Source organism: Candoia aspera, chromosome 9, assembly GCF_035149785.1.
Source record: "Candoia aspera isolate rCanAsp1 chromosome 9, rCanAsp1.hap2, whole genome shotgun sequence".
NCBI lineage: Eukaryota > Metazoa > Chordata > Lepidosauria > Squamata > Boidae > Candoia > Candoia aspera.
The window spans coordinates 4,103,584-4,131,019 of NC_086161.1; the positions used below are offsets into that span (position 1 = coordinate 4,103,584).

At 41.5% G+C, this 27,436-nt stretch overlaps 2 protein-coding genes across 3 annotated transcripts in view; both read left to right on the top strand.

The window, feature by feature from the left end:
- The first annotated feature begins 1,255 nt into the window (after nt 1-1,255).
- LOC134502568 (TLC domain-containing protein 5-like) lies at nt 1,256-2,758 on the top strand. The gene is made up of 2 exons (XM_063310960.1): nt 1,256-1,453; nt 2,160-2,758. Exons 1-2 carry the CDS (start codon nt 1,258-1,260, stop codon nt 2,696-2,698), a joined length of 735 nt encoding a protein of 244 aa, XP_063167030.1. The 5' UTR covers nt 1,256-1,257; the 3' UTR covers nt 2,699-2,758.
- A 7,233-nt stretch (nt 2,759-9,991) lies between these two features.
- Nucleotides 9,992-27,436, top strand: part of ARHGEF12 (Rho guanine nucleotide exchange factor 12) — a 70,753-nt gene continuing 53,308 nt past the window's right edge. For both annotated transcript variants that reach the window (XM_063311429.1, XM_063311430.1), the window contains exon 1: nt 9,992-10,182. In XM_063311429.1, the coding sequence (XP_063167499.1) occupies nt 10,151-10,182 (32 nt within the window). In that variant the 5' untranslated portion in view covers nt 9,992-10,150. The remainder of the gene's footprint in view (nt 10,183-27,436) is intronic.

Genomic DNA, 27,436 nt, shown 5'->3' on the forward strand with positions numbered 1-27,436 from the left:
GAGAGAAGAATTCCCTTAAGCCCTTTTTATTGCTAATACTTGCCTATGCTGACCCATCTCATGGAACAGCTTTCCCTTCTGGAAACTGCTGTCCTTTAGGAGTGTTAGACTTGAACTCCCATCATCCCCAGCTGATATGGCACCAGTTGAGAAGTCAAGAGCCTGTGTCCAAAACGTATCTGGATGTTCTCATCTTCTTGCAGGAGTATTTCTTCCTAGAATGCCAGCCAGATAGGAATGCCTGTTTTCAGAGAACTCCATTCCATTTGTAGGGTCCTCCAATCCCATATTTTCTCTTTTCTTTGCCGACTAACCCTTGGGATTGCCTGACTGCTGAGCACATTGGTCCTCCAGTCTGGGGACTGATGGGTTGGGTTTCTTCCATCTTCCGAAGAGTCAGATCTATATGGGCATCCATGGGGTTATAGGAAGGACCAATTCTATACATATGATATCATCATCCAACAGATTTAGGCATCTGGGCTGGGTGTTAGGTGAGCCCTGTGGGTTGTCGTTTCTTTATTGATTAAAAGATGGAATGATCTCTTTGGACCTCTAGCACACAATACGTGGATGGATTGTGGTTGTAATTCCTTGTTTAGTTGAGTTGTTTTGCTGTTTTCTGGTTCTAATCTCCTTCACTGCTCAGAGTTGCAGTAGTGTGGCAGGCAGCCATATAAATTGCTTATTTTTTAAAAAAATCTCTTTTTGCATCAGAATTATGATGCAATTAAATAATGGTGTCATTTGTCCAGTGATGCCGTGAATGCTGGCCTCCTGATGCCTTCGTGGCTTGTTAATGGCTGTCTTTGTGCATGAGTCGCTTCGGGCGAGATGGGTGGTGAGGAAATTTGAGATGTAAATAAATGGAATATACATGCTTGTTTGGGTAGATGTGTATATTAGTTGTCAGTCATGTGGCTATTTGTGTCCTGAGTGAGGATGGCGAGCAGGGGGCTCCCATCCGAGGATGGCGAGCAGGGGGCTCCCATCCAGGCTGTTAAGCGCATGCGTAGTACTGAGGAAATCGGTGGCCATTCAAAGAGACACAGATCGGGCCCGCCTTAGTCTTTGGGGTTTATATGTCTGGGTTTTCCCACGCTTCTTCAGTTTGTTAGGATTCTCTGTTATGTAGCAGTAATAAAACACTAGAGACCTATTCCTTGTCTCAGCGTGGTTCCTGGCTGTTAGGACAATTTGTGACATTTGCAAGGATTCATTTCTTCCCACATTTCCCTTCTATTCCACTGCAGAAGGATGGCGGCCATGATGCTTTGGGTGGCCCTCAGCCTGTGGGGCTGGTTCTCCCTCTACACTTGGTCCTGCCGTCACTACAGAGAACGCAGCTGCGAGTGGAGCTGCCGATTGGTCACACTTACTCACGGGGTCTTTGCCACTTGCCTCGCTGGCTACATCGGGTTTATCGATGGTCCCTGGCCAATGACTCACCCAGGTACGTCCAGTCCGTTTACCTAGAATCAGACACTGGTTCTGCCTTCATGGCCTGGGTTCCCACAACCAACCATGACGAAACCACGCCAACCACTGAAGGCTAGCTGGAGGTCAGGAAATCAGCAACTGCTTTTTTTAGGATGATTCAGAAAGAGAAGGGAAATAAATCCCTTCTAGGAATCTGGAATTCTAGGAATTACTTGCATCTAGGTTTACAATACTGTGTTCAGTTCTTGATGGATCATAATTAAAAAGGAGAGATAGAACTTATGAGCTTGTATATATTTTATGATATACATTTGTAACCAGTCCTACCAACATCTTTTTTTCCTTCTTTAATGTGAGGAAATAAAAACGCTTAGGATGATAATGTTAGATCCAATGGCAACGTTTACAAGAATAAATAATACCAGTCCTTCCGTCTTGTCCAAAGCTGTTACCCTTATCATAAATTATTTGGTTTGCTCCCTCCTGCCCTTGATTCTATTAGTAGCCCGCTTCCTGTATCATTATGGCCCCACTACCAGTAGTGGAGGGGCAGACTAATTATCTAAAATTAATTGCCAAATGAGACCCTTTTAAAAACGAACCAAATGAAATACTTGATTCTCTGGTAGTAGTCGGTCTTTTTTAGGACATGACATCTAGCAGCTAAGAGATCTGCACGTCAGCCGTGATTTTGCTCTCTTCGATTTCTTCTCCGCCAGGGTCCCCAAATACTGTGCTTCAGGTCCACGCGTTGTGCATCAGCTTGGGCTACTTCCTGTTTGACCTGGGATGGTGTGTCTACTTCCAGGCCGAAGGGCCCTTGATGCTGGCCCATCACTCTGTCAGCATCCTGGGCATCAGTGCCTCCCTCGCCTTAGGTGAGTCAGCCACGGAGGTCAACGCCGTCATCTTTGGCAGCGAGCTTACCAACCCCTTCCTGCAGGCCCGCTGGTTTCTGCGGGAGAAGGGGCTGTGCCCCAGCTTGACGGGGGATGTGGTGGACTTCCTCTTCGTGGTGCTTTTTGCAGGAGTGAGGATCGGGGTTGGGGCGTGGCTGATGTACTGCGTCTTGCTGTCCCCCAGGCCCAGGCGCTTCATCAAGGTGGCGGGTCTCATCATGTATGCAGTGTCTTGTGTTTTCATGGTAAACATCTGCCGGTTTGCCCGGCGCAAAACCATCAGGAGATATCAGGCCTGGAGGGATTGGTGGAACAAAGAGGTCAACTTGAACACTAATGGGTATCTGAAGAGTCACTGACCCCACCAGTGGGTTCTTATTCCAGATTTAGCATCAGTAATTAGCCTGGGCTGGACCTGCAAGGTCACGTTTGAATCACAGTCCCTATCAGAGTGAAGGGGCCAAGGCAGTGTTGTAGGTAGATTACAGGATCCAGGATCACATCCCTGCTCAGCCGTGAAGCTCAGTTGGAGGATGCTGGTCCTGCTGCTGCTGCCCTGAGCCTACCCTACTTCACAGAGCTGTTTCAGGATGAGAGGAGACAACTGCCTGAGCAGTTTGCAGGAAGGATGGGAGATAAGCGTGATGCAAAGAGAGACGCATCACAAACTGCAAGCCAGAATAGAGCCGATTCCGGTTTCAGCCCTGTGCAAATGCTTATGATTAGTGGGACGTGTTGCACACCCTCCTATTGTGGGGGACCTTTTCTGATTTCTGTTCTTCAAAATTAAAGCATAACCCCATTCACCCAGGGGTATTTCTAAAGAATCTCATGGGTTGGTTGACACTTCCAAACTTTTCCTGGTTTGGCTTTTTCCCCCTCTTCTCTGTCGCTGTGTGTCTGAGCTAAGGTGACTAGAAAAAACATGGGCAAGATATAAAACAGCCCAGTCCATGCTGTTAAATAATGTAGGGTTCTTCAAGGGTTCTCTTAGGAGGACAGTGAAGCTATAGGCCATTAAATGTACAGAGAGCATCCATCCATCCATCCTCAGACCTGTCCTTCCAGATGCCCCTCCAAATCCCCTTCTCCACAGTTGCCCCCTTCCAGAATATAAACGGGGAGATGTTCTGCATTCCCTTGTTTTCCTTGCCAATCATAATGCTGAATCATCACGGAGGGTTTTGGGTTGCCCTCTGTAGTAAGCAAACAAGAGTCAACGAAGACTAGAAAAAGAAGTTTTGAAATCAGTTTGGACTCCCAGTGTGGGACTGCCCAATCGAGAGTCATTGTCACTGCAGCCATTGCGACCTGATTCCTCTTCCCACGCCAGGCTGATTGATTGATTTATTATTCACATCTCTGGGCGGTTTACAATAAAATTCACCTGAAAACCTCACATCATAAAGTCACCAATACTAAAATACTAAAAATATAAATGGGGAGCTAACGAATCTCCTTGGTATGCTAGATTTCCAATGGTCAAGGCGTCTGCTTTGGTTTTCAAACAGAGGAATCTTCAAAGATTCATCTCGCCATGCACATTCCAAGTCCCAAACCAGGTTTATTTCATTGACTCACCTGGCCTTTGATTCACGTCTTACCTGCGAAAGGGCCAGGTTTCAGAGAGAGGAAAGCAAGAGAGCTATTTATTTATTTATTGACTGACTGACTGACTAATGATTTCCTTTACTACGGTTTCTATGCTGCTCTCTTCCAAAAGACTTCCTAACGGGCAAGTGGGTTTTGCCTTTGAAAGGGCTAGCCGATGGAGTCTTCGCTGAGACCTGTGTAAACAGACGTGTCCGTTGCATTACTGTGTAACAGTGATTTCATGTTCCACCAGTGATGGGCACAGCCACTCTGTATTATATTTTATAACAAATAATAAAAAGATTTTATGGACACAAAATTGGCACAGTGTGCATCCGGGGCAGGCCGTGATGATGTCACATGCGTCCTAAGGTGGTCATGCACAAGACGCGGTCTCAATGCTCAGGATAGTGTGTGTCGCTTCTCTGCTCCACCATTGTGTGTATCAGCAAAAGAGAAAAAAACCTGCTTTAGTTGTTAATAGCGGATAATCTTTCCTCCTCCTCCTCAAACTTGTCCAGTCCCCTTAAAAAACAGTAACGCTTCTGGCTATCGTATCTTCTGACAGTTTGAAAAAAACATACTAAGGTTCATACCTTGCACTAAGATATGCTTCCCTTAACCACGGGTTGCTGAATTTAGTTTGTTAAATGTACACATCCCTCTAAGCCAAAACCGAACAAGTCACATTGGTGAAGTGTGAATCAAGCATCATGGTTTATGGTTTGATATATAAATCTAACCTAAACTGGGATTTATTTAGTGTAATAAATTTGTGGCTTGGTGCGGTGCATGAAGGAGGTCTGTTTCTTCTGGATCAAATTCGTTTTGCGCAAACCAGGTGCTGTACGTATACATAATCATTCTGGTTGTTCCTTGAAATGCTGCTACTACTATTTTCCTAGCCTTTGTCTCAAAACCTGCCACAGTTTTACTCTCTGCCTCTCTCTCACACACACTCACTCACTCACTCACTCTCTAGTTCTCTTTCAACAGACACATTCATTTAAAAAGGAGGTTTGCAAGCCCATTTTATTAAAAGCAACAACAACAGTCTGACAGCTTGCAAAGGCCCAGTTTTTCGTTCAGTATGTCTGTGGCATGGATGTTGATTAGCAGACTAAACCTTTGTAGTCTGGGGTATCTACAAAAATTGCAGCAGGTTCAACAAGCTTCTTTCTTAGATCCAAAAATGAGAGAATATTTTAAATCCCACAAAAGGCTCTATTTTGTCTACCCTGCTATATTGCACACTAGAGCAGTGTTTCTCAACCTTGGCAGCTTTAAAATGGGGGTCTTCGACTCCCAAAATTCCCCAGCTGGCTAGGGAATTCTGGGAGTTGAAGCCCCCCCCCCCAAGATGCCAAGGCTGAGAAACATTGCACTAGAGGAGTGTGCATGTTGGTGTGTGTGAATGCGCAAATCTTATTTATTAAAAATGCTTTTGTGCTGCTTTGATCATACAGCAAAGTGACTACTCCAGCAGACATCTTTAAGTTCATGTTTCAGTTTCTATTTTCATGATGGTGCTCTCTCTCTGAGTGTTTCCTGGACATTCAGGATCTCTTCTAAATTTCCATGACATCCCCGTGGACGTTGTGCAGGCTGAACATTTGGATCAGAACGCTGTGAATTTAGGGAACTCATGTGGCAATAAAGCTTTAACGGTGACAGATTGTCGCACCAGAGAATGAATGAACTGAGGTTTCCTTCCAATGGATTTCCTGGCAAGCTGAAATAAACGGGGCCGTCGTCCTTCCATACAAAGTTGCTTCCGCGAGTCACAAGCATTTTCCCCTGGTGGCCGTGGATCTAAAGAGAGCTGTGAAGGTCAATAAAAGTTTGCAGACCTTTTATTCTGAGTAGTCAATTTCTCAGAGTTTGGATACTGGACTTTCAGCTCAACCATTCCTCTTCCCTGAGTCAATACACTGAGTGGTACTCCCTTCTGTTAAGTACAGGTAGGCCTCAACTTACAACCATTCGTTTAGCGACTCTGAAGATATGACGGCACTGAAAAAAGTGACTTACAACTGTCTCCGTACTTACAACCATTGCAGCGTCCCCACAAGCATGTGATCAAAATTTGGGTGCTTGGCAACCCTCAACTGTTGCAGTGTCCCGGGGTCTTGTTTGCAACCTTCCCAGCTGGCTTCCAACAAGCAAAATCAACAGAGGAAGCCTGATCTACTTAACAACCATGCCATTTACTTAATGGCCACGTGACTCGCTTAACGACCGTGGCAAAAAAGACCATGAATTCGGGCACAGTCACGTGATGCCTTAACAACCGCATCGCGAAGTTACAGTCCCAATTGTGGTCGTAAGTTGAGGACTCCCTGTACATGGAAGTCATTGCCATGAAAATGTAAAAAATAAAAATTCTACCCTCCTTTTTGAACTCTTTCTTAGCATCTACAAACTCTGGGACTCCTTAAAGTCTAAGCAGTTTTTTGTGTGGTTAGTTTTGGTACACAGTTTTATTTTTAAAACCTTCATATTTTAATGTCTAAAGGGAAAAAAAGCAACTTGTGCTTCAATACTTCATTTCATTTTTCATCTGTGAAGAAAATGGCCCACAGCTACAGCTTGAAGAAATGTATAGATTCTGATTTAGGTGAGTCCCTACCATCCCTACAGTCCCAAGCCATAATATAATTTGCTTGGTTTGGACTTAGAATCTTGCATGACTCCAGCTGTTATGCCTCTTCAGTCATGATTTATTGCTTAGCATTTTATGCAAACCTAGCTAATTTTAGCCAATAAAGTAAGCTTAGACAAACCATGGATAAATGCAACAGGAGAACCAATCCAATCGGCTGCCTCAGAATCAGCTGTGTGCCTTAAACTGTAAGCATCTAGTCCTCATGGTTACAAAGAAAATTACTTTTTTTTTTATCTAATGGGTTATTGGATAAACAGCTTTAACAATTAAGAACAGAAAAGCAAGCCGCCTTTGTCATCCAGCATTTTCTTTCCCCTTCCCACGGCAAGCCAAATACCAATGTGAAGCCTACACAGATGCCACAGCTGCTTCTGCTTGCGTTCTGCAGCAACTGGTTTTAATTCTGTGAGCCAGGGCAGCAAATGAAACCCCAGTCCACTGTATCCTGAAAATTCCCCTCCCAGATCTTGGTGATGGCAGGCTTGTACTTTAAAATCTACTGTTTCATCTCTACCAACAGGCCTTCAAGATACTTTAGACTTTGTTGTCAAATCAGCATAAGTTATCCAAAGAGACCCGTGATCTTAAAGCAGGGTTTCCCAAACTGTGAGGCTAGAAACAGGCTAGAAACCCAGAGATCATGAGTTCTAGTCCCGCCTTGGGCACCAAGCCAGCTGGGTGACCTTGGGCCAGTCACTCTCTCAGCCCCAGGAAGGAGGCAATGGCAAACCACTTCTGAAAAACCTTGCCAAAACTACAGGGACTTGTCCAGGCAGTCTCCAAGAATCAGACATGATTGAATGGATTAAAAAAAACAAAAACAAAATTAAGATTACACTAAAGGGAGGTATGATGGCAAAACGTTTAGGAACCCCTGCCTTAAAGCCGTTAAGAGGCTAAGAATCAAAGCAGTAAAAATGAAACAATTCCACAATTCAACACTGCAATCCTCAATCCTCTCATTTATTGCAATGGGATTTAGAGCGGTGGCCAAAATCAGGAACCTACAGAAGAAAGGTGGTTGTGCAGTTGATGCTGTTGCCAAAGGGATGGGGGTGTCCTTGGCAGCAGGACCTCACAACAGGCCTTAACAGACGGTTATATTATGATTCTTACAGATCCCTTGAATTCTCTGCTGCTGCCACCATCTTTTATAACCCTCTAGATTGTTTCATATCAAGTATCTCCCTATCTTTGGGCTGCACAGCTAAACCATAGAATCTATGCCGGAAAAATTCCCCCAAAGCTACAGGATTTTCATTCCTGGCAACCCTTTTCTTTTATTGCCCTGGCATTTCAGGTTTTAAATATTTTACTGATCGTAGTATTTTAACTGATAGCACTCAAGCATTGACATTTTAAAAGCTCTGTGTCTGTTAGCATGGCTGTTCTCCTGTTGCATCAACTAATTTGTGTTGCTTCCATTTCTTGACGTTTTGTAGATAATGTATATTTGTACCAATTTTGTTACAGAGCAGGCTTAAAGCACTAAGGGCAAACTTAGCTGGGCCATGTTTGGTCTCTCCCACTCCCTGGAAGAACGTCCGTAGGAAATAATAACGAACAGCATCACCTCGTCTATTTGCAGACCTCCCAAACCAGTTAGCAAACAAAAAGAAATTTCATGCACTTGGAAGGGCGTTTTAGGGACAAAACTTTCACCAGGTCCTAGATGCCGGAGTTTGCACGCATTTATTGTGCTCTTCTGTGTCCCGCACAAACCTAACTTGGAAGTCTCTCTTGAAAACTTGTGAGATTAGCTCTTAGTTCACTGGAGTGGAAATATCTTTGCAGCGCGGACCCCAACTTCGTTTTTGTCGCTTTGCCTCTCCGGCGCTGCTCCCTTGACTCTTGGCACGCCTTCCCAGATAACACAATTGCACAAACTCTCTTCTTTTGAACCCCTTCACCACGGGGCCCCCATCCTTCAAGGGACTCCTTTTCCTCACATCCTTTTTTTTTCCCACGGCGGAGGCGACGGACTGCGCGGAAGAAAATACATAACACGTCAGGAGGCCTCCCGGCGGAGGGATCTCGCCGAGGTCGGGTGGAAAAAATAGCTGGAGTGTCGCAGCGGGGGGAGGGCAGAGCGGAGGCAGGACGCGGCGAACGTCGGGGAGAAAGCGAGAGCCGCGGCGAAGGGAAACGAGTCCCGGGAGTTCCGGAAAGAGCCGAAGGTTGCCGAGGGGGAGCCGAGGCCTGGCTGAGGGAAGCCGGCGGGGACCGTTGGCCTGAGGAAAAGGCTCTCCTCAGGAGCGGCGGCAAGGCGGCAAGGCGGCGGGAGGGGAGGCGGACGGCGGCGGCTCGCAAGGCAGCGGAGACCCCCTTCTCCCCTCACCGGCCGCGGCGGCCAGCAGGCTCGGCTTCCCCGGCGGCTGCGATCGCTTCAGACTCTTCTCAGGCGGGACGGGCCGAGTCGGCCGAGCGGGCCGGAAGGGGCTCGCGGGGGGGGCGCCGCCGCCCCGCCCTGTCAGCAGCCCTGCGGGTAGGATGAAGCCCGCTGAGGCCTAGGAAAAGGGCCGGGGGCCAAGGAGGGCTCCTCCGCCGCCGCCGCCGCCCTCCGACCCTGCCCGCCGGGGGGCCTCCGAGGCGCGGGGCTGAGTTGGAGGGGCGCGCCTGGCTCCGCGGAGGGGGCTTCTCCACCGCCGGGGCGGGGGGGGGGTTGATACAGCCACACGCACACCCGCGCGCGTCTGTAGGCACTTGTTTGTCCTGTCTCAGCTCGACGGGTATGGTGTGAGCCCCCCCGTGGAAGAGGCAGCTCCAAAGGGGACCCCGCCGGCCGCTCCTTTCTTGACACCCCCCGGGGGAAAGGGCCGGCCTTCCGTCCGTCCGTCCGTCCGTCCTTCGGGGTGTGCGTTTGTGTGTGTTTTCCATGAACGCAAAGGTTTGAACGGCCGTCCCACAAAGGCTCGGCGGGCCGCCGTCCGCCGGGGTTTCTGCTCAGCGCCCAGACAGTGGACCTCGGAGAGACCTGGAGGAAGCCGCCGCCGCCTCTCCAAAGGGTGGTGGGAAGAAGCCAGAAAGCCCCCCCTCCCGCGCCCCTGCGCCCCTCCGCCCCCGGTTCCTTTCTCTTGTTTTCTTTGGGCCTTCCTGGAGGGGAACAGCTACAGCCTGGAGGACTCCTCGCTTTACCTGACTGGCTTGGATGCAGCCGAGACTGGAGGGGACCGGGCCATTGTGATGAGGGGCACCAGGGCTGGGAAGGAATTGAAGCAGATGCACCTTCTTTGAGCGAGTAACTGTCTTCAGCTGAGATGTGGCTTCCTTCCGAGCTAAGGCCATGGCTGGATTTCCAGAGGCATGCATCGTGGCCATGATGGCCTTCGTTTCTTCTTGGCAGAAGATCCCCGCGTCTTTTCTCGAGTGTGCTTGGATGTGGCTCTTTTGGGAGTTTGAGAAGAACTGTGTTGCTGATGGTTTTTAACCCTACTATCCTTTGGAAGAAAGCTGGATTCTGAACTTGGGTGTGTGTGTGGGAAAGTGACAGTAACATAAAGTAACCAGTAAGATGCAGATTGGCTAAAAAATCGTCCTGTTGCCGAGGGCTCCAATGAGTGGCACACAGTCCGCAATCACGGACAGGTCAGTATAAAGCTTCTGTGCACCCTCTGCTGCTGTTTGCTTGGGAGTTGGATAAAAATGCTCAATCTGGTGAGAGTGTGGAGGCACACAGGTTGACATGGATGAGGTTGGAATGCACTTCTGGAATTGGCAAGCCTGCTTTGGGTTGTCTTCCCCAAACGTATTAGTCTGATGGTTTGCTGGGCCACCAGACTGGCAGTGTCTCATGGTAGGAGTTCAGCTGGAAACTTGATAGAACTGCAGTGAAGGTTTGGGCTGTGTAGAAGGTCCCTGCGTCTTATGTAATACAGTGGTAGGAGTAAAGGTCATTCAGGGTGATACTAGATTGCTTGCCTATGTCCTAAATGGTTTAGTGGCATTTTCAGTCTTGTGGCGTGTGATCTCTCCTTTTGGAGTCATTTTAGTAACTGGACTTCCTAGGTCTCCAGAACTAAATACTGAAGTGTCTGTACATGTAATAGAAGAGAGACCTGTTATGGTTGGCCCGTGGCCATGTTGCTTCCCCTCCCTTACCTCGTAATATTTCTACCCACCCCATTTCCTCTCAACAACTGGAGGCTTGGGAATCTCTAAGATACTCTTTTCCCCTTGGAAAAAGGAACCTCTGACATCTCAGGTCCAGGCTGCATTTCTCATTCTTCGTTACTGCCCATGTTTCCTGGAGCTGATGGGAATTGGAGCTGAACTACAACTGGAGAATCAACTTCCATTCCATTGTAGTTGGGGATGGGCCCAGTTGGTTGGGACTTCTAATATGTTGGGTGGTGACCAGTGTCATGTGACAATTTTAAAGCGTCAACTTTTTTCATCTGATATTACATAAATGCAAAAATCCAGGGCCACTGCAAGCCTGTATTATGAAAATTAGATGAAGTATCATAAAGAGAAAGAATGCATTAGATAGCTATTTTTTCCCTAGCAGATACCCAACAACATTTTAGTTTGCCATCCAAGAACATAGATGTTACAAGAAATAAATGTTTGGTTTTGGGATCACTGCAACAGTGCTGAACAATATATTTTGCAAATGAGTCATGGAATCAGTAGGAACATAGACTATTGATGATCTGTGGTATCATTTTCCAGATTCCCAAGCTGACTACAAAATAAGGTGAATATGGTACATTCTTACATTTCTAAAATACTGAACCTGACTTTTGGGGGATGGGAAGTGTTAGTTGAAATGAGGATGGATAAATGGTTCCTTTTAAAGTAATTGGAATTTGAATATCAGGAATTCTGGATGTGTTTTCTTACTGGGTTCATCTTCTAAAATATAGTATAGAATAATATAGATGTTTTGTTTTTCTTCTGCAGAGAACATGTGCTGAAGCATTGATTATTGTTCTATGTAATGACTTTTTGGAGGTTGTAACCTAAAAGTGAGTGTGTGTTTCTGTAGCTCAGCAGATCTGTAGGACTATTAATTTCATGTTACACTTTAATGCAGCTAACAGTTAACAGGCAGGAAGTATGTCGTGATAATGGAATATTCCCTATTATTGGGGATTATCCCCTATTATTCCACATTTCATTTTCCTGATTCCTTTTATAGTCTTTTTATTCTGTAAGTCAGTTCTAAAATATTTGCAAATGATGGTGGTAACAACTCAGATGTGATAACAGTGAATGGTATAGGAAGCTGACAACTTTCCTTGCTATTGTCCTTGGCCTGTCCTAGAGGAGCTTCCTTTTCTAAGGTAAATATTTTCCTATTCTCTCCTTGGTAAGCAATAATTGGAATATCAAGCTGTATATAATGGTTTCTGGTCTCTGTAATGTGATTGGCTGAAAAGGCTACCTGGCTGTCCCTTACAGTACTTCGATATTTCTTCAGATATGGATTGACTTTTTTGAAAAAATTAAATACTAAATATGGCTAAACTGTAATTTATTTATTTATTTGTCAAATTTTATTACTGCCCATCTCCCTCCGCAAAGGAGGGACTCTGGGTGGTTACCTCGTAGCTTCTTACATAGTGCAAATGTCTTCAGCGATCAAGCTGCCCCATAGTAGCATTTTAAGTTTTATTTCCTTCAGACCTAATACAAGAGGTAGATCTTCTATAGATAAATTGTATCTGCTTAATCTACTTGCAGCTGTTCTAGATAGCTTTATAGTGGTGGCTTTGTGTTAAAAGCATCATTTGTGCCCCAAAGTCTTCCAGAAACTTTGGAGGGAGTGGGATTGTGGGAGTACACAGCAGTGCTTTTGCAGTTGTAGTACTTTTGGTGAACTCTCCATCCCTTGACATCACGTTCTGGGAAATAGTTAAGTCCTGTTTGTTTCAGTAAAAGATTAGACGGTGAAACAAATGTTGTTTAACCAAACTGTAGATTAAAAGTACATATTTTTATTCTATATTTTTAATGAGGCTGTTTGGATTAATGGCATTATAGTTTGAGAATCTGCTTATAATGTTTCTCATTTTGTAGATTGCTGAAAATCTTTTTAAGGCAGTGTGCCTTAAGAGAGAAGAAAAAGAGGAATAGGAAAATTCTTTCTCTGTACAGTTTATATTTTATGTATGGTTTAGGCACGTGTAGACGAGGCTTGAACTGCTCAGAATTGGGTTGTGACACATTGTCACTGATGACAATAGCTTCAAACATTATCTTCATCCATTTCCAGTTCATTGTGATTTTTCATTATGCCTTTAATCTTCATGTAATTGAAATTATATTATCCCTCTATTTCATTGATCTTTCTAGCGCTAGGAAGTATGACTACTGTACTTTGGATATCAATGCTGTCATTAATTGAAGTGAGTTTAGCAGTCTTTATATGTTAAGGCAGGGTATTTGCTATTTCAGTGACATTAAAATACATAATCTCATTGCCTCTTGAGCCACACTTAATAAATTTCCTCCTTGCTATTTCTCAAGGGTATGAATTTTGTCTCCCTCTATTAGCTTCATCCAGTATCTCTGTGATCTCATATAACTCATTTATAAAACTTGACTTGTTTCTTCTAAAATATTTTTTTAATCCTAGATTAAATGAGATTGCGGTGATAATACACAACAGTTCTTTAAACGTTTACCTGGGAGCAAGTCCTACTTAAGTCAGTGTGGCTTACGACTGAGTAGATACATATATGAATGTAGTGCTAATTACTGCTGGGTCTATCATGGTTTCCTTTGTATTAACAAGATAGTGTAAAATATTTCTTGGACATTGGATAACAGATAGGATAAAAAGCATGTTTCTGCCCCAGCCTGAAAGCGGATAAGCTTTGGACATTTTCTGTCCTGTCATTTGTGGTAGGCAATACATGGCTGAGCTGAGTGAGATGAAGGCTTTTATTCCTCATTGCTGGGCAAGCTGGGGCTCGGATGGAATTCAGAAAAATCTTAGATCTGAACTCTGGTATATTATGTTGCTGCAACCTAGAAACGTTTGAATGTGCCTGCCTTTTAAAATTTGCAGCCTAGACATTTGTATTTCTTTTCATACATTTTCCAAACTATGCTTTAAAAAACAACAATGTTATAGACATACTATGTTTTATGCCTTTTTATTTTATAGGAGTAAAGAATAATCCTGGAGCAAATTAATGGTCCTTTTTAAAAAAAAATGATTTCCATTCTCTCAGCATTTTCTGTGAAATCTACCTGAATGGAAAAGGATTTACATAATCACTTCCAGGCGATTTCTTAATTGTTGCTTTCCCCCCTTACTAGATGCTGAAATTGATTGAGTTTGCAGCCATCCTCATATTCTGAATGAGCCCCACTGAATTCAGACAACTTATTTCAAAACAGACATGTATAGAATTATAGTGCACTTGTTTTTAATTTACTTGATTCGCTTCTATTGTCTTCTGAGTGTATGCCCATATATAATTTCTGACACTCAGATGCACAGTCAGGAATCACTCATTTCAACAAATTCAGATTTTTTGTTGTAATTCTACAAAAGCTGGACCAGCATACTTTTTCATCTTGGCCATCTGTAGTGTTCAAGCAAGTAATCATTGTTAAGAGTTTGTCTTTATTTAAACATCAGGATAAAAGAGTTTTTAGTCTTTTGGTTGTTAATCACAGTCTCCTTGAGTCATCAGAGAAACCTGCTGAAGGCCATAATATAAATCATATCCTAAGGCAATGAATGTATCCTATTTACTTAAATTCCATTTGTCAGGTAAATATCACAAAGTTCACATTAAAATATTACTATGATGTTATGAAACAATTATTATAATCCATTTTTTGATTGGATAGTTCACAGTGTGTGTGGAGCAACCTATGTAGCTTCCTATCACAACAATCCTGGGAGGAAGATGAGGCCATAAATGAGTGACTTAAAGGGCACATCTCTCAGGGCAAGGTAATTAAACAGCCCTGCACTGGCATCCATGGAAGAGGGGTGCTTTAACAACTTTGTGTGTGGTAATAATTCAGGTTGTCCTAGAGCCACTTTTTAAAAATTTGTGATGTATCAAGCAGGTTTGTGAACCAATTGGCAGGAATAAATCCAAAGACTCATATAGCTTTTCCCTGGCAAAAGTTTGAGTGAATATCCAGATAGTATTTGTTTCAGCGGTGCATCAGATAGTACAGAAAAGCTTGTTCCTATCTATTGAATAGTTCACTTTTCTTTAGCAAAGCTTCAGGAACTCTGTATGTGATATGGAACAAATACCAGGAATATGAGCATAACCTTGGTCTTGTCTTGTCTTGTCTCTTTTTTCTCTTTTCTCTGTTTTCTCTTTTCTTTTCTTTCTCTCTTAATAAGAGTTGAAAGTTTTCTGTTCATTAGAACTAGATGGCTATGTCTAGGCTTCTGTTCTGTCAGTAGCTGATGCTAGAGCTTGCTTTTCTGGTTTTGAAGAAAGCTGAGGTAATTACTTGGGTGGAGACAAGATACTTGCTGGCCCAATATATGCAGTTGTTTGGTTGCATTGAACTTATGACATAAATTATTAGTATCTACAGAGAACTAAGAGATTCAGAGCAAGAATAGTACTGAGTTATTTTCATTCCATTTAGAACATCCTTTTTGGATCTATACCAGCATAAGAAGGGAACCTATTAAATCTTCATATTTCAGATTGGCTGCCAAAATACCAGAGGGACCATTTTTTCTACTAAAACCTGTATTTGAGAGCTGCTTTATGGCTTTTCAGAGTGTTATTACAATCTGTAGTAAGACTCTATTCAGATATGCTTATTCTGAATCCCTCTGTAGTTCATAACTAACAGCTTTGTAGAAATAGAGAAGTTGGTGGTGATTAAGATTGCATTGATACTAACAACTTGCTGTGGATTTAATGTTTGAACAAAACCAAAAAGATTTTCAGCAATACACATTTCTTCATTTAAAAGAATAATAGGGCTGGAAGGGAGCTTGGAGGTCACCTAGTCCAATCCCCTGCCCAGTGAAGGAATCCTCATATCCCAGTCAAATGGCTGTCCAATCTTTTCTTAAATAACTTTAAATATCTTACTAGCAAGGGAGTTCCATTTCTCCAGTACTCTGATTAGTGATGTAGGATTGATTCTTGTGAAAGGATTGCATAATGAAATTGAGGGCATTTTTCTCCCCTCTGGTGGCACACCTTGTCCCTGCGTGGTGCTCAGTTCCTGCAACTTAGAGTGGCAAGATCCTGCTGCTCTAGTTTAGCAGCAAATCATTGAATTTCAGTGTGGATGAAAAAAATGGTTATGGTAAAGATTAAACAGGGTTAATTACCTGTTAATGTTAAAAATTAACATTAGGCCAAGGCCACACACCCCTCCCAAGAAAAAGTAAACCTAAACTTCTGAGCTTGCCCCTTCCAGTGATGGCCTCTTGCTACTAATGTATTTGAATACAATCTTATATATGTGTAAATACAGTTACTCAAACAAAGTCTTCCCTAATATGCTTTCCCCAACTGTGCTGGCTGGGAATTCCAGGAGCTGTAATCACAACATATTTCAAGGTGCCAGATTAGATAAAACTGATCAAAGATACTGAGGCTGTTTTGCAACATGTTTTTCCAGTGCTGAGAATTTCATTGGTTATTCCTCAAGATGCCATCGCTGGACCCTACTGTACTGGACAATTTTTGTCCAGTCTCCCACCTCCCCTTTTTGGGGAAAGTGGTCGAGAAAGTGGTGGCGTTGCAGCTCCAGAGGGTTCTGGAGGAAATGGATTATCTGGACCCCTTTCAGTCAGGTTTCAGGCCTGGATATGGGATGGAAACAGCATTGGTTGCACTTATGGATGATCTCTGGCAGGAGCGGGATGGTGGCAGTGCATCCATCCTTGCTCTTCTTGACCTCTTAGCAGCTTTCGATACCATCGACCATAGTATCCTTTTGGGGCAGCTCAGGGAGTTGGGGGTGGGTGGAGTGGTTCTGCGCTGGTTCACCTCTTTCCTCCAGGGCTGGTCCCAGTCGGTGGTGATAGAAGGCAAGAGGTCCGACCCTCGACCCCTCCATTGTGGGGTGCCTCAGGGTTCAGTTCTCTCTCCGCTCTTCAACATCTACATGAAACTGCTGGGTGAGATCATCCATCACCATGAGATGAGGTATCATCAATACGCTGATGATACCAAATTGTATATCTCCATCCCAGGTGAGGTAAGTGATGCTGTGACCACCCTCTCTTGGTGCCTGGGGGCTGTAGGGGGTCTGGATGGGGAACAACAGGCTTCAGGTGAACCCTGGTAAGATGGAGTGGCTGTGGGTTAATGGCTCTTCCGTATCCAGGACTTTGTTATCTTTGGCTCTGGATGCGGTTGCACTGCCCCAGACAGACCCAGTGCGTAATCTGGGGGTCCTCCTGGACTCACAGCTCCTGCTTGAAGAGCAGGTGGCAGCTGTGGCCAGGAGGGCCTTTGTGCAACTTCGTGTTGTGCACCAGTTATGCCCCTTCCTGGATAGGGAAGCCCTTTGAACAGTCACTCATGCCTTTGTTAACTCCCACATAGACTATTGCAATGTGTTATACTTGGGGCTACCCTTGAAGAGTATCTGGAAGCTACAGCTGGTCCAGAATGCGGCCATGTGGGCGATTTTGGGTGCCCCTAGATGGGCACATGTAACACCTTTGCTCCGTGAGCCGCATTGGGTACTAGTTTGCTTCCGGGTCCAATTCAAGCTGTTGGTTATCACCTTTAAAGCCGTACGTGGCATGGGGCCAGGCTACCTGAGGGACAGCCTCTTCCCCATTATGTCAACCCATCCCACCCAATCATGCAGAGAGGGCATGTTGCGGACCCCGTCGGTAAGAGAATTCTGTCTGGCGGGGTCCAGGAGGCGGGCCTTCTCTGCAGTAGCTCCCACCCTCTGGAACATCTTGCCACCAGAGGTGAGGTTAGCCCCATCGCTCCTGGCCTTCCAGAGGGAATTGAAGACCTGGCTCTGCCACCTGGCTTGGGGTGGGGAGGGGGTCATCATGTCTGGGGATGGCTAATAACCTAGAGTGCTGGTCGCATACAAGGACTGAGTTATCATCTGCCATCTGGATTCTATTTTTATCTATAATTATTGTTTACCTGAAATGTATTTTTAGATACTGTATTTTTAAATATTGTAATTTGATCGTACATTTATTGTTTTATTGTTATTGTAAACCGCCCAGAGTCCCTTTGGTGGGAGGAGATGGGCGGTGATAAATTTGATTGATAAATAAATAAATAAATTTCTTGTATAACTTCAGGCTGTTTGAACTTTTAAGAAACTTCATTACACTTTTATGAACTATAATTCTTCTGATGCCTCGGCTGTTTGATTGGTGTGTCCTGTTAACAATGCCATAAAATATTTTATTTACTCTAGAGCAATCTACAATTGCTTTACAGCTACTCTTTCCTGATTGACATTGGTTTTAATATTGAAGTTAGCATTTGCTGAATGTATCTTGTGATATGTGATGAACGCATGGATGCATTTTTAAAAGAAATAGGAAAATCAGTGTATAGCATGCCCAGCCTACATATTAACAGGCTTAGAATTGATCAGATGAATTTGAAGGGGGGTTATGTTAATTTTTTTCCCTCTAACCCAGCACTTTTTCTTCCCATGAGATCATTGATAGAGGATGTTGCATAAATAAACAATACATGTTTGTTTATGAGAAGCATCCAGAGGTTAAATAAAAAGATAGGAAGTTGTACATTCACTGTTTAAAGAACAAAATGCAATGTATGAAGATGTGTATGGATGTCATGGAGGATGGTTTGCAAGACTAGAAAAAAGTATGGAGAAGTTATAATTTAACAATTCTTTTTCTTACCTCATGCCTGTAATTTCTTTAGCTTGTTATTTCATATTTACTTACCCCAAGGGAATAGCCTGATTAGTGTGTGTATATGTACAGTTATGCATGTACATTCATTACATTTGTTTTGAAAGCACAATCTCTAATCAAAGAAGTGGCAGGAGGAGGAGAAAATTAAAAAACAAAGCTCCACAGCAAATCAAAGAAAATCAAAGCTTTATATGGGACAAATTTTAGCAAAAAAAGAAGACACTGTTTAAAATTACTGAGTGAGAAGAAGCAGGATTTTCTTAGTGTATATTGTGAACATAGAGGCATAAAACAGAAAACAGGAAAAGGAAGTGTACTGTCTGATCTTAAGGGTTGCTTTTTTGTTTGGATTTTTTTTAACCTTTGGAAACAGCTCACAAGAACTTGGCATCCTGTAAAGAGCTTATAGGAGTATGTCCTTACAGACGTTAAGTTCTTAGAGGATCTGTTGATCTTTATATTGCATTGGTGGCCTACTCTGACCCCATGGTTCTGCATTAAAAATGAAACTGTTCTGTTAGTTAGTTAGTTCTCAGATTTTTACTACCACCCATCCTAATTTCTGACAGCAAGAAAAGTTTCATGCACTTGTTTCCATTGGAAGAATAAGTGACCTCCATTTATAGGCGGATGGTTTTATATTTCCCATTGTATTGACTCTTATGCCTCCCCTTCACCTGTAAATTTGTGTCTGGTAGGTCAGAGGGACAAAAAGTGAATTGAGGATCACATGTAGCCTGTCAATCTCTCCTGATTGATGTTGGTTTAATATTGAAGTTAGCCGTTTTGTGACTCACGGAGCCCCTCAGGATATATTGGTTTTTTGTTGTTTTACATTTTGGGTGGTTGGAAGGCAAAATGCATAGATTACATCTTGCACATATTTGTGGTACCCAGTTTATCTCTTAAAACTCATGAATCCCACTCCCTTGCAAAATGGCTGTGGTCCTGCTGACAACTGAAGTATCCTCAACCTGCTCCACAAAGCTTGTTGTGTCCCCTGAGCTGTGTATCCCTGCAGTAAATGAACAAGGACTACTTATAGTTATCTAGTTGGACAGAGGAGTGCTAGCAGTGAAATAGAATAGTTGTATGGACTGTACAAATATCATGTCTTGTAATCCAGTCATTAATATCTCATTTAGGTGTAAGTTTATTTTCTTGAGGTGTCATAATGCTTGTCATGTACCCTCCAGGGCTTGGCCATTGATGGCTAAAGTATTGCTGTCTCTGTTACGAACACATTTTTATCTTTAGGATTGCAACAGGATGTGCTGATTTGGGATATGCACTTTAAACCTCTGAACTTGTTTAAACAACTCAGTGAAATTATGCCGTCTTTGTTATGATCTCATTGAGGGATGTGGCATGAAGCACGAGGTGTGAATTAATGATATGGGCCTCTCAGTGTGGATAAAGGAATGACATGTACAGATTGCCAAAGGGAAAACTACTTAGTTGGGTGCCTGTATCCACATGAATGAGGTGTGGCTTTGCAAGGGCAGTCTGTTTGGAATAATTTGATTTGCTGCTTAGCAAAAATGAGCACTACAAAGATGATTGACTTATTTAAGCAAATTCATTGTCTTCCTACACTGATTTGACCAAAAATTGAAGTATTTTATCATTAAAAGAATCTGTAGCTCTCAAGGCTGGTAGCATGCTTTTGCAATCTGATGGAAAATACACACACAAATGAAAAATTGTGGTTAGTTTTGTGCAAGCATTGTGGCTTGAGAAGCAGAAGTGGTTATCTGGGGCTGGTTTTTATAAAACCAAGTTCACAAAGTCATTGGTCTACACTTACTTAAACTGTTTTGCCCACTCTTAACCTGTGCTAGTCATACGGGAAGAGCCTCCTGTAAAGAGGAGTTTCATTGGTGGGGAATACGCACCAAATACTGGTTGGTGTTTCAGTTTGTGAGGGAAGTATTCGTCATTTTTCTATTAAGTATTTTTAGCTTATTTGAAATTGGAAACAGTGTTTCCATTTTGGGGATGGGAAACTGGCAAAAGTGCTCCCAGTTATCGTGGCTCAGAGGTCTCCGGTGTAGTGTCAGAATTATTATTATTATTATGCATTAGTGGGTTTTGCCAATTGTTGGCAGGTAAAAGGAGCAGTTGATATGTTTTATATATATATATATATATATATATATATATATATATATATATATAGTTGATACACTGTCTCAATCCAACTGCACTTTACACAGTTTACAGTGTCTATGATGAAATACTGTGATAATATAATTGTATAACTATAATAATAATTTCAATATAGGATAGAAATGTACTTGTGCTTTTGAAATTTGGTGTTAGAGATAACACCTGAGAATACTGTGGACAGCCAAGAAAACAAAGAAATGGATCATCAAACAAATCAACCCAAAGTTCTCATTTGAAGTACAAATAACCAGGCTCAAATTATTCTACTTCGAACATATGTGAAAACCTAGCTTTCTGGAGAAGGCTCTAATGCTAGGAAAGATGGAAGGAAAGAGAAGAGGGTGACCAGCTTCAAAGTGGATCGATTCAATTACAGTGGCAATAGGTGCTCTGGAGGACCAGGTTAGGGACAGATGTGATCTAAAGCTAAAATTTTATGCTGCTAAAAGGATCTGTTCTTGGCTGTTATGACCAACTTTTTTTGAAGAAGGTTATCTTTTCCAAAAGTGTTGGAAAATCATTGATAAAGCAGCAGATAATTAAACTCAGTTAATTATCAGTTTAAAAAATCACTTTACAATTTGTCACTAAGTAGTTTTCAATCTTTTTTGGTCTCATTAGCTGGAAGACAGCCAGACAAAGATTCCATTTCTGTCATCAGTGCTTCCATAGTGGCTGAAAGTTTTTTTTCAAATCTGTTTATTTATAAGAACATTAGAATGCCTAAGAAACGCTTTGATTTTTTTTTAACCTATCACTTACTTGAATTGTAAGGAAATGTTACCTTCAGATCAGCATAACGTTTCCTGATGTACTTAAACAGTGCTTGTCTTTGGACTGGCTGTCAGGGAAATTGCATTGGAAGTTTGTAGAAGTATTAACATGAAAATATAAATGTTGTCTGCCTTCTAGAGTGGATCAAGCAATTTTTGTAAGAATACTTCTTGATTCCTTTGAATTTTTGGCTCTGATGTTCTGAGCGATAGTTGTGAACTTCCATTTGTTAAATTAGAACTCTGATCACGTACTTTTAACTAGCTATTGGAAATTGCCAAGAAGAATAGACAGAAACAGCTATGAAAAGGATTAAATATGATTGATCTGTGAAGTTATAAAATATGTACTATTGCACGGTATGTTTCAGCTGGCTGTTATCAAAGGAGGGCAGCTCTTTTTAGGAGTCGTTGATGGTGCAAATGATTTTCACATTGTTGTACAAAAATTTAAAGACGAAAGAGAATGAAGGAAAAAAAGAAGGAGAATTAGTAATTTTCAATCTATTGGGAGGCTGCATGGGTTTTGTTTGGTGTTATTCAGGGCTGATCATAAAACAGATGGAAAACTAAATCGGATCTAAATGCTGGAATGTACCTACCTTCCCCCGGCGAGCTAGATATCAGAGGGCTTTGGGGGAAAAAAAGAGCTCTTCTGCTAAATACTGGATTCTGTCCTCAGAGGACCTCTTCCAGACAGAAGAAGAAATAGAGTAAGGCGAGGTACAATAATCCTGTTCCTTAATCTGCATTAAGAACTTTGAAAAACAATTGCCCCTGCATGTTATGCCCCTTCGTGGCGGACAAATGGAGGCCTAGTCTCTACCCTGCCCCCTGTTGGCTGGATGCAGCAGCCTCATTGGTCACAGCCGCCCCTCAGGCCAGAGGTTCCCTATGACATTGGAATGCTTGTGCAGTTATTGCACAGATTGTTGATTAAAAGTTGCGGTTAAATAGAGCAGCATAGAAATGCTAGTAATAAAATGTGTGATTGTTTTGTAGGATTGAGTTGCCCTAGAGATATGTGTACTGTTCCATTTTTAAAGCAGTTGTGCTGCTATAGCATTTTTTAATGTTTTACTTTCTATCTCATTGAATTTGTGCAAGAGGCATGACAGACTAAAATACCCATGGATTCCCAATTCCCAATTCATGGATGAGTAGAAAGTTTTGATAGTGTTACAACAAATGACTATTTTTAGTTATCCCGTTTCTCTTCTTTGAAAAAGTAATTAATTCTTGAACACTTGTACAATATTTGCTAAAAGTCTGAGGTTTGTCCATCAGTTCATACTGCCAAAATATTTTTCCCTGATCTGGATTCATTGAAGCTAAAAGCTTCCTGATGTGAACTTTGTTAATCTTTAATAGATTTTCACTAATGTTCTGAACTGTGTCTGGTTTATGTTGCACTCACTATTTAAAAAATATGAAATCTTGTCCATTAATATGGGATTTTTCCCTCTGGAACATCCTCCCTCCTGAGATTAGGATGGCCCTGACCCTTTTGGCTTTTTGGAAGGCCTTGAAGTCCTGGCTTCGTGCCTGGGCCTGGGGCCCCAAGTGGGCGAAGGGCCCCGTTTCATGGTTGTGCTGACACCGATGGATTTTAATATCTCTTGGTTGTATTTATATTTAATTTTTTGTATTGTTTTAATTGTTTGACTGTTTTTTATTATCGTTAGCTGCCCAGAGTCACTGGTCTGAGGTGGGCAGCTATATAAATTGGATGGATGGATGGATGGATAGTATAAATATGCCAGCTGCTGGTAAAGATGGTTAGAATTAAGATTATTAATATACACATGTGCACACTAAGTATATCTGGACATTTTTTTAAAAAAATAGCTGTGTATGATCAATTTGCAAGGTGAGTGCAATGCAGTGATAGCGAGAAGACAATAAAATACCTGATTTTATGTTTGAGGTACTATTTTTTAAAATCTTTTTGTTCGTGTATCCCTGTGTATCCTTGCAGCAGGGATATAGGGGGATAATATAAGCACCATAAAGGGAAGATATAAGCATCCAATCTGATGATATAAGCATCAGATCTGTGCCCATGAGATGTTTCTTAGCTGTGCTTTTTAAAAAAAAAAAAAACGAGCCTAAGTTTTGAAATTCCAATTCCCTGTTATAATTTACAGGGCAATGAAACAGGAAGAATTTTGCCTTCAAAAATGGTAAAGTAGGAGCCATCTCACCATTTTTCTTACAGTACACTGATAAAATGTCAGGAAGGTTTCAATGTCTCTTGAAAGTCATTGCAATGGCAAATGGCCCCTTAGAATATTTTTTTCTTAAGAGCTACAAGGGCCTGCCTTTCTGCTGCACCCCCAGCAGTGAAAAATAGTGGCATTGATTAGCTTTCTCTGTTTCTGGAGCTTGTGGATGGTTGCTAGCTGCAAGGGAGGAATGATGGAGTAAGCAGGGCTGGATAAGTAATCTGGAAATTTTACTATTAAGAAAATAACTGAAAAGATGGTCAAGACTAGAAAAGTTGTGTGAATTAACTTTTCCATACTATGGATTAAAATGCTGTCTATTAAATAGCAAATAGTTGGAATAAACCCATAACAACTGGTACTGCTGGGCTTGGAGATGTTTAAAAAGTATTCAGTCACTATAGTATAACCGCAGACTTCCTACTCAACCGTTCCATTACTGTTCTTCTCCTCTAGCTATATACGTACCTTAGTTTGATTACTGTGTGTGAATTTGTTTTTAATATATTTGCAATAAACTGTAGACCAATTAAGGTTGTGGTTGCTGGGTTTGCACACAAAATGTTAATGTACTATATTGCTCAAAAGAGGAAAAAATGAAAACAACGGCAAAGAAAAGAATTTTTTTTTTAGGCTACAAATATTATTTTCCGGTAATGCTGATCCAGTGAACTGGCAGTGGAGTATTTAACTCTAGAAATCTCTGAGAAATTGAGAAACATTAACATGCTTAGTTATCAGTGACCAATTGACTTGTGTTTATTCAGCGTTAGAGAACACCTGAATGTCCTTTGCTTAATAAATAATGGAATTAAGAGCCTGCATATTCACATGAGTAGACATACTCCTGGATTTAAGGATCTGAGTTGAAATCATAGCTGTCTCTGAGGTTTTAGTATTGCAGTTGTCTTTCAGATAGTTTCCTGTGCTACAAGGGGGTTAATAATAGCATTTCTGACAGAAGTTTTCTAGAACTTCGTAAATAGAAAATGAAGGGATATTAAAAGTTTTGAGCACTTGCATAGCTTTAGGGAAGCATGTCAGTGACTTGGACCTAACTTTGAAAAAGGAGTTGAAAAGGCCTGGGAAAAAAAACCCTGGTGATTTACTTGCTTGGAAATAGTATAAAAATACTCGTGTAGAATGTATCAGTAATTTCATCAATTAAATGGTAATAGATAGGCTTGAGAAACTCTGGGAGCCTCATACACTATCTGCCCTTACTAATATTTGGGCATTGATGGGTGTTTTTGTGACATTAAGGAAAAAAATCTTAATTTGGGGAGTGGATCCTTGTGTTTTCAGAGACTGGGAGAATGAAAATAGGTGTTATTTGTTTAATTCTCTATCTATCTTGCTTTTTTATATTGGATATATCTAATCTAACCCTACCACGCATCCTCAAGGGTCCCAAATATAATTGGAATAGAATTTAGCCCATTTGGCAGAGATTAGCAATGTAATTCAGGCATGGATAATGGCAAAGGATAGTTTTTTCAATTTGTATTTTAAAACATATTTTGCTAATATAGGAACTTCGTTCAGCCTGACTGATCCTTAATTTTTAGCACTGAATGGATTTATAGTTTTCAAGAGTTAGTCTGAGATAATAGTATACATTTATAACCCTTTTTATGTTTTTCCAAGGATTCAATTATGCATATGCTTTTGTTAACACAAAGGAAAGTCCCTCTTATAGCATATACTTGTTTAGACTTCCTTGCTTGTATTTTGCCACTAAAAACATTCATACTTCCTTGATCTGGAGTGATTCTTAGGCAAGTAATTCATAATTACCATAAGCAATGCTGTTAATTTTTCAGTTTAAATTCAGTAGCCTGTTTGCTAACAGGCTCATTTACATGACTTCATACTAATAAAATAGGTATTACTGGACACATCTTATTTCCTTTATGTTGTGTTTTCTGCTAAGGAGTTGAGACTAACAGTATACTTTGTGTTCTTAGACTTTCTCCCCTCACAACCAGACATGGTTAGTTCCATAATATGCTACATAGGCTTCTTTCTATTATTTTATGTTGCAGAAATCATCTTAAGAGTTGATTAAGTATTAGAATTATGCTGATTCTAAGCTTTTCACTTTAATTTTGTGAACTTGGAAGAGCAGAAATTTAACATTGTTCAACCCTTTCGCATATTCTGTATTCCTTGGAGCACTGTTTTTTCAAATACCTGAAACTTTAATGATGCAGGAGATAGAGAAATATGAAGCCATTGTAGGGGAAGTATTTAAATCTGAAGTTTCTATTTGCTACAAGATGTGTTTTAACCACTGTGTGGAAAAAGAATTCCACTTTTCAGAATAAATAAGACAATTTTGCAGAATTATTCTCTGGTAGCAGTGTAACATTGGAAAAAAGGTAGGAGCTGTAGTCTCCTTTTTGCACCTCCCAGACCATTTTTGGTTTTTATATTTATATACTTCTGCATATAGGAATTGGCCCTTTTTGGAGATCTGCAGTATGTCCCCGTCCCCCCCCCCTTCTGGCTGAATGTGTTCACCTTCCCCCTCTGGTGGTAAATTGTATTGAATGTTAGCATTTAAACTCCTAGCCATAAACTTTATTGTCAACACAAAGGTATCGTTTTGCATTTCTCATTAAGAAATTGAATTTCTGTAAGCTGCTTGGTATTCTCAGGGTGTTCATATAGTATGACTGCTAATAAATCTTGCAAAAGAGAAATCTGAGGCTGTTTTGTAGCTCTGTATTTAGCAATTGCCCTTCAGCTTCCATTAGTGATGAGGCCTCTGTTCCTTGGAGGTTTGGCTGTAGCTGCTGTGTACAACTCTGAGAATCTGCTCATTTCCCATGCCTGACGTCTTATTTGGGGTAAAGGTCTGTGAATTCCATATAAATATTTACAACTACTTTGTTGTCATGTCAAGAAACTCTGATTGGTGAGTTCTTGCAAAGGGTTATGTCTCCATTAAGCTGAAAGAGAAGAATAATTAAAGCATGGTTTAGAAACTTAATGTGCATGGGCACCAGTGCAGCCCTGGACACCTTCATAGTACCCTTCAAGCTCTGCCCCACCTGATTATTTTTTTTAAAAAATCTTTAAATCAATCAATAAAAGGATATTAACTGTGTGCTTCACCCTCTTAAAAAGCCACAATGTAAAATCAAGGTAATACTGCATTTCTTGTGCACAGATACATTTTCTAGAAATTTTGAAGCAGTGAAGAAAAACGAACTGGGAGGGTTTGGGAAGCTATTTTGAGAAAACTTGAAATATATGCAATACAGATTTTAGCACATTTTAGGGATGTAAAGTTACTTCATGGCGCTGTAAAATGTATTACACATAACCCGGTTGCTCACAAAAGTATGTTTGATTTATAAAATTTAAAAGTAGTTTCTTAAGTCTTTCACTAATTGATATAATTTACTTCAAAATGTTTTTTTCCAAATGGAGGTATAAGCTATTGAACTAAGGAATATAGCATCTCCTATTTAGCTTAAACAGGCAGGCAAAACTAACACTGAAATTTTTTAAAAATCAAAATAGTAAAACAGTTGACTGTTTCTTCCTAATAATTATTGCTTGATAGGTAGCATAGCTGGTAAATGGAATAGTACGGGTGTGTTCAGAAGTCTGCTAGCTTTGTTTCCAGGGCTGCAGAATATTTTTTTAAGCATTGTTTGCTTTACACCAAAATCAGTATTAAAAAAAACCCCTAACGTTGCTTGACCCAATCAGGCATTGCCAATAAAATTTACAAGAGATTTTAATGCTCTGGTATTTTAAGTATTGTTTGTATTGCCTTTGTTTTAAATTGTTTTACCTTATGTTACACGTAGAGCATACTTTTAGAATACTTT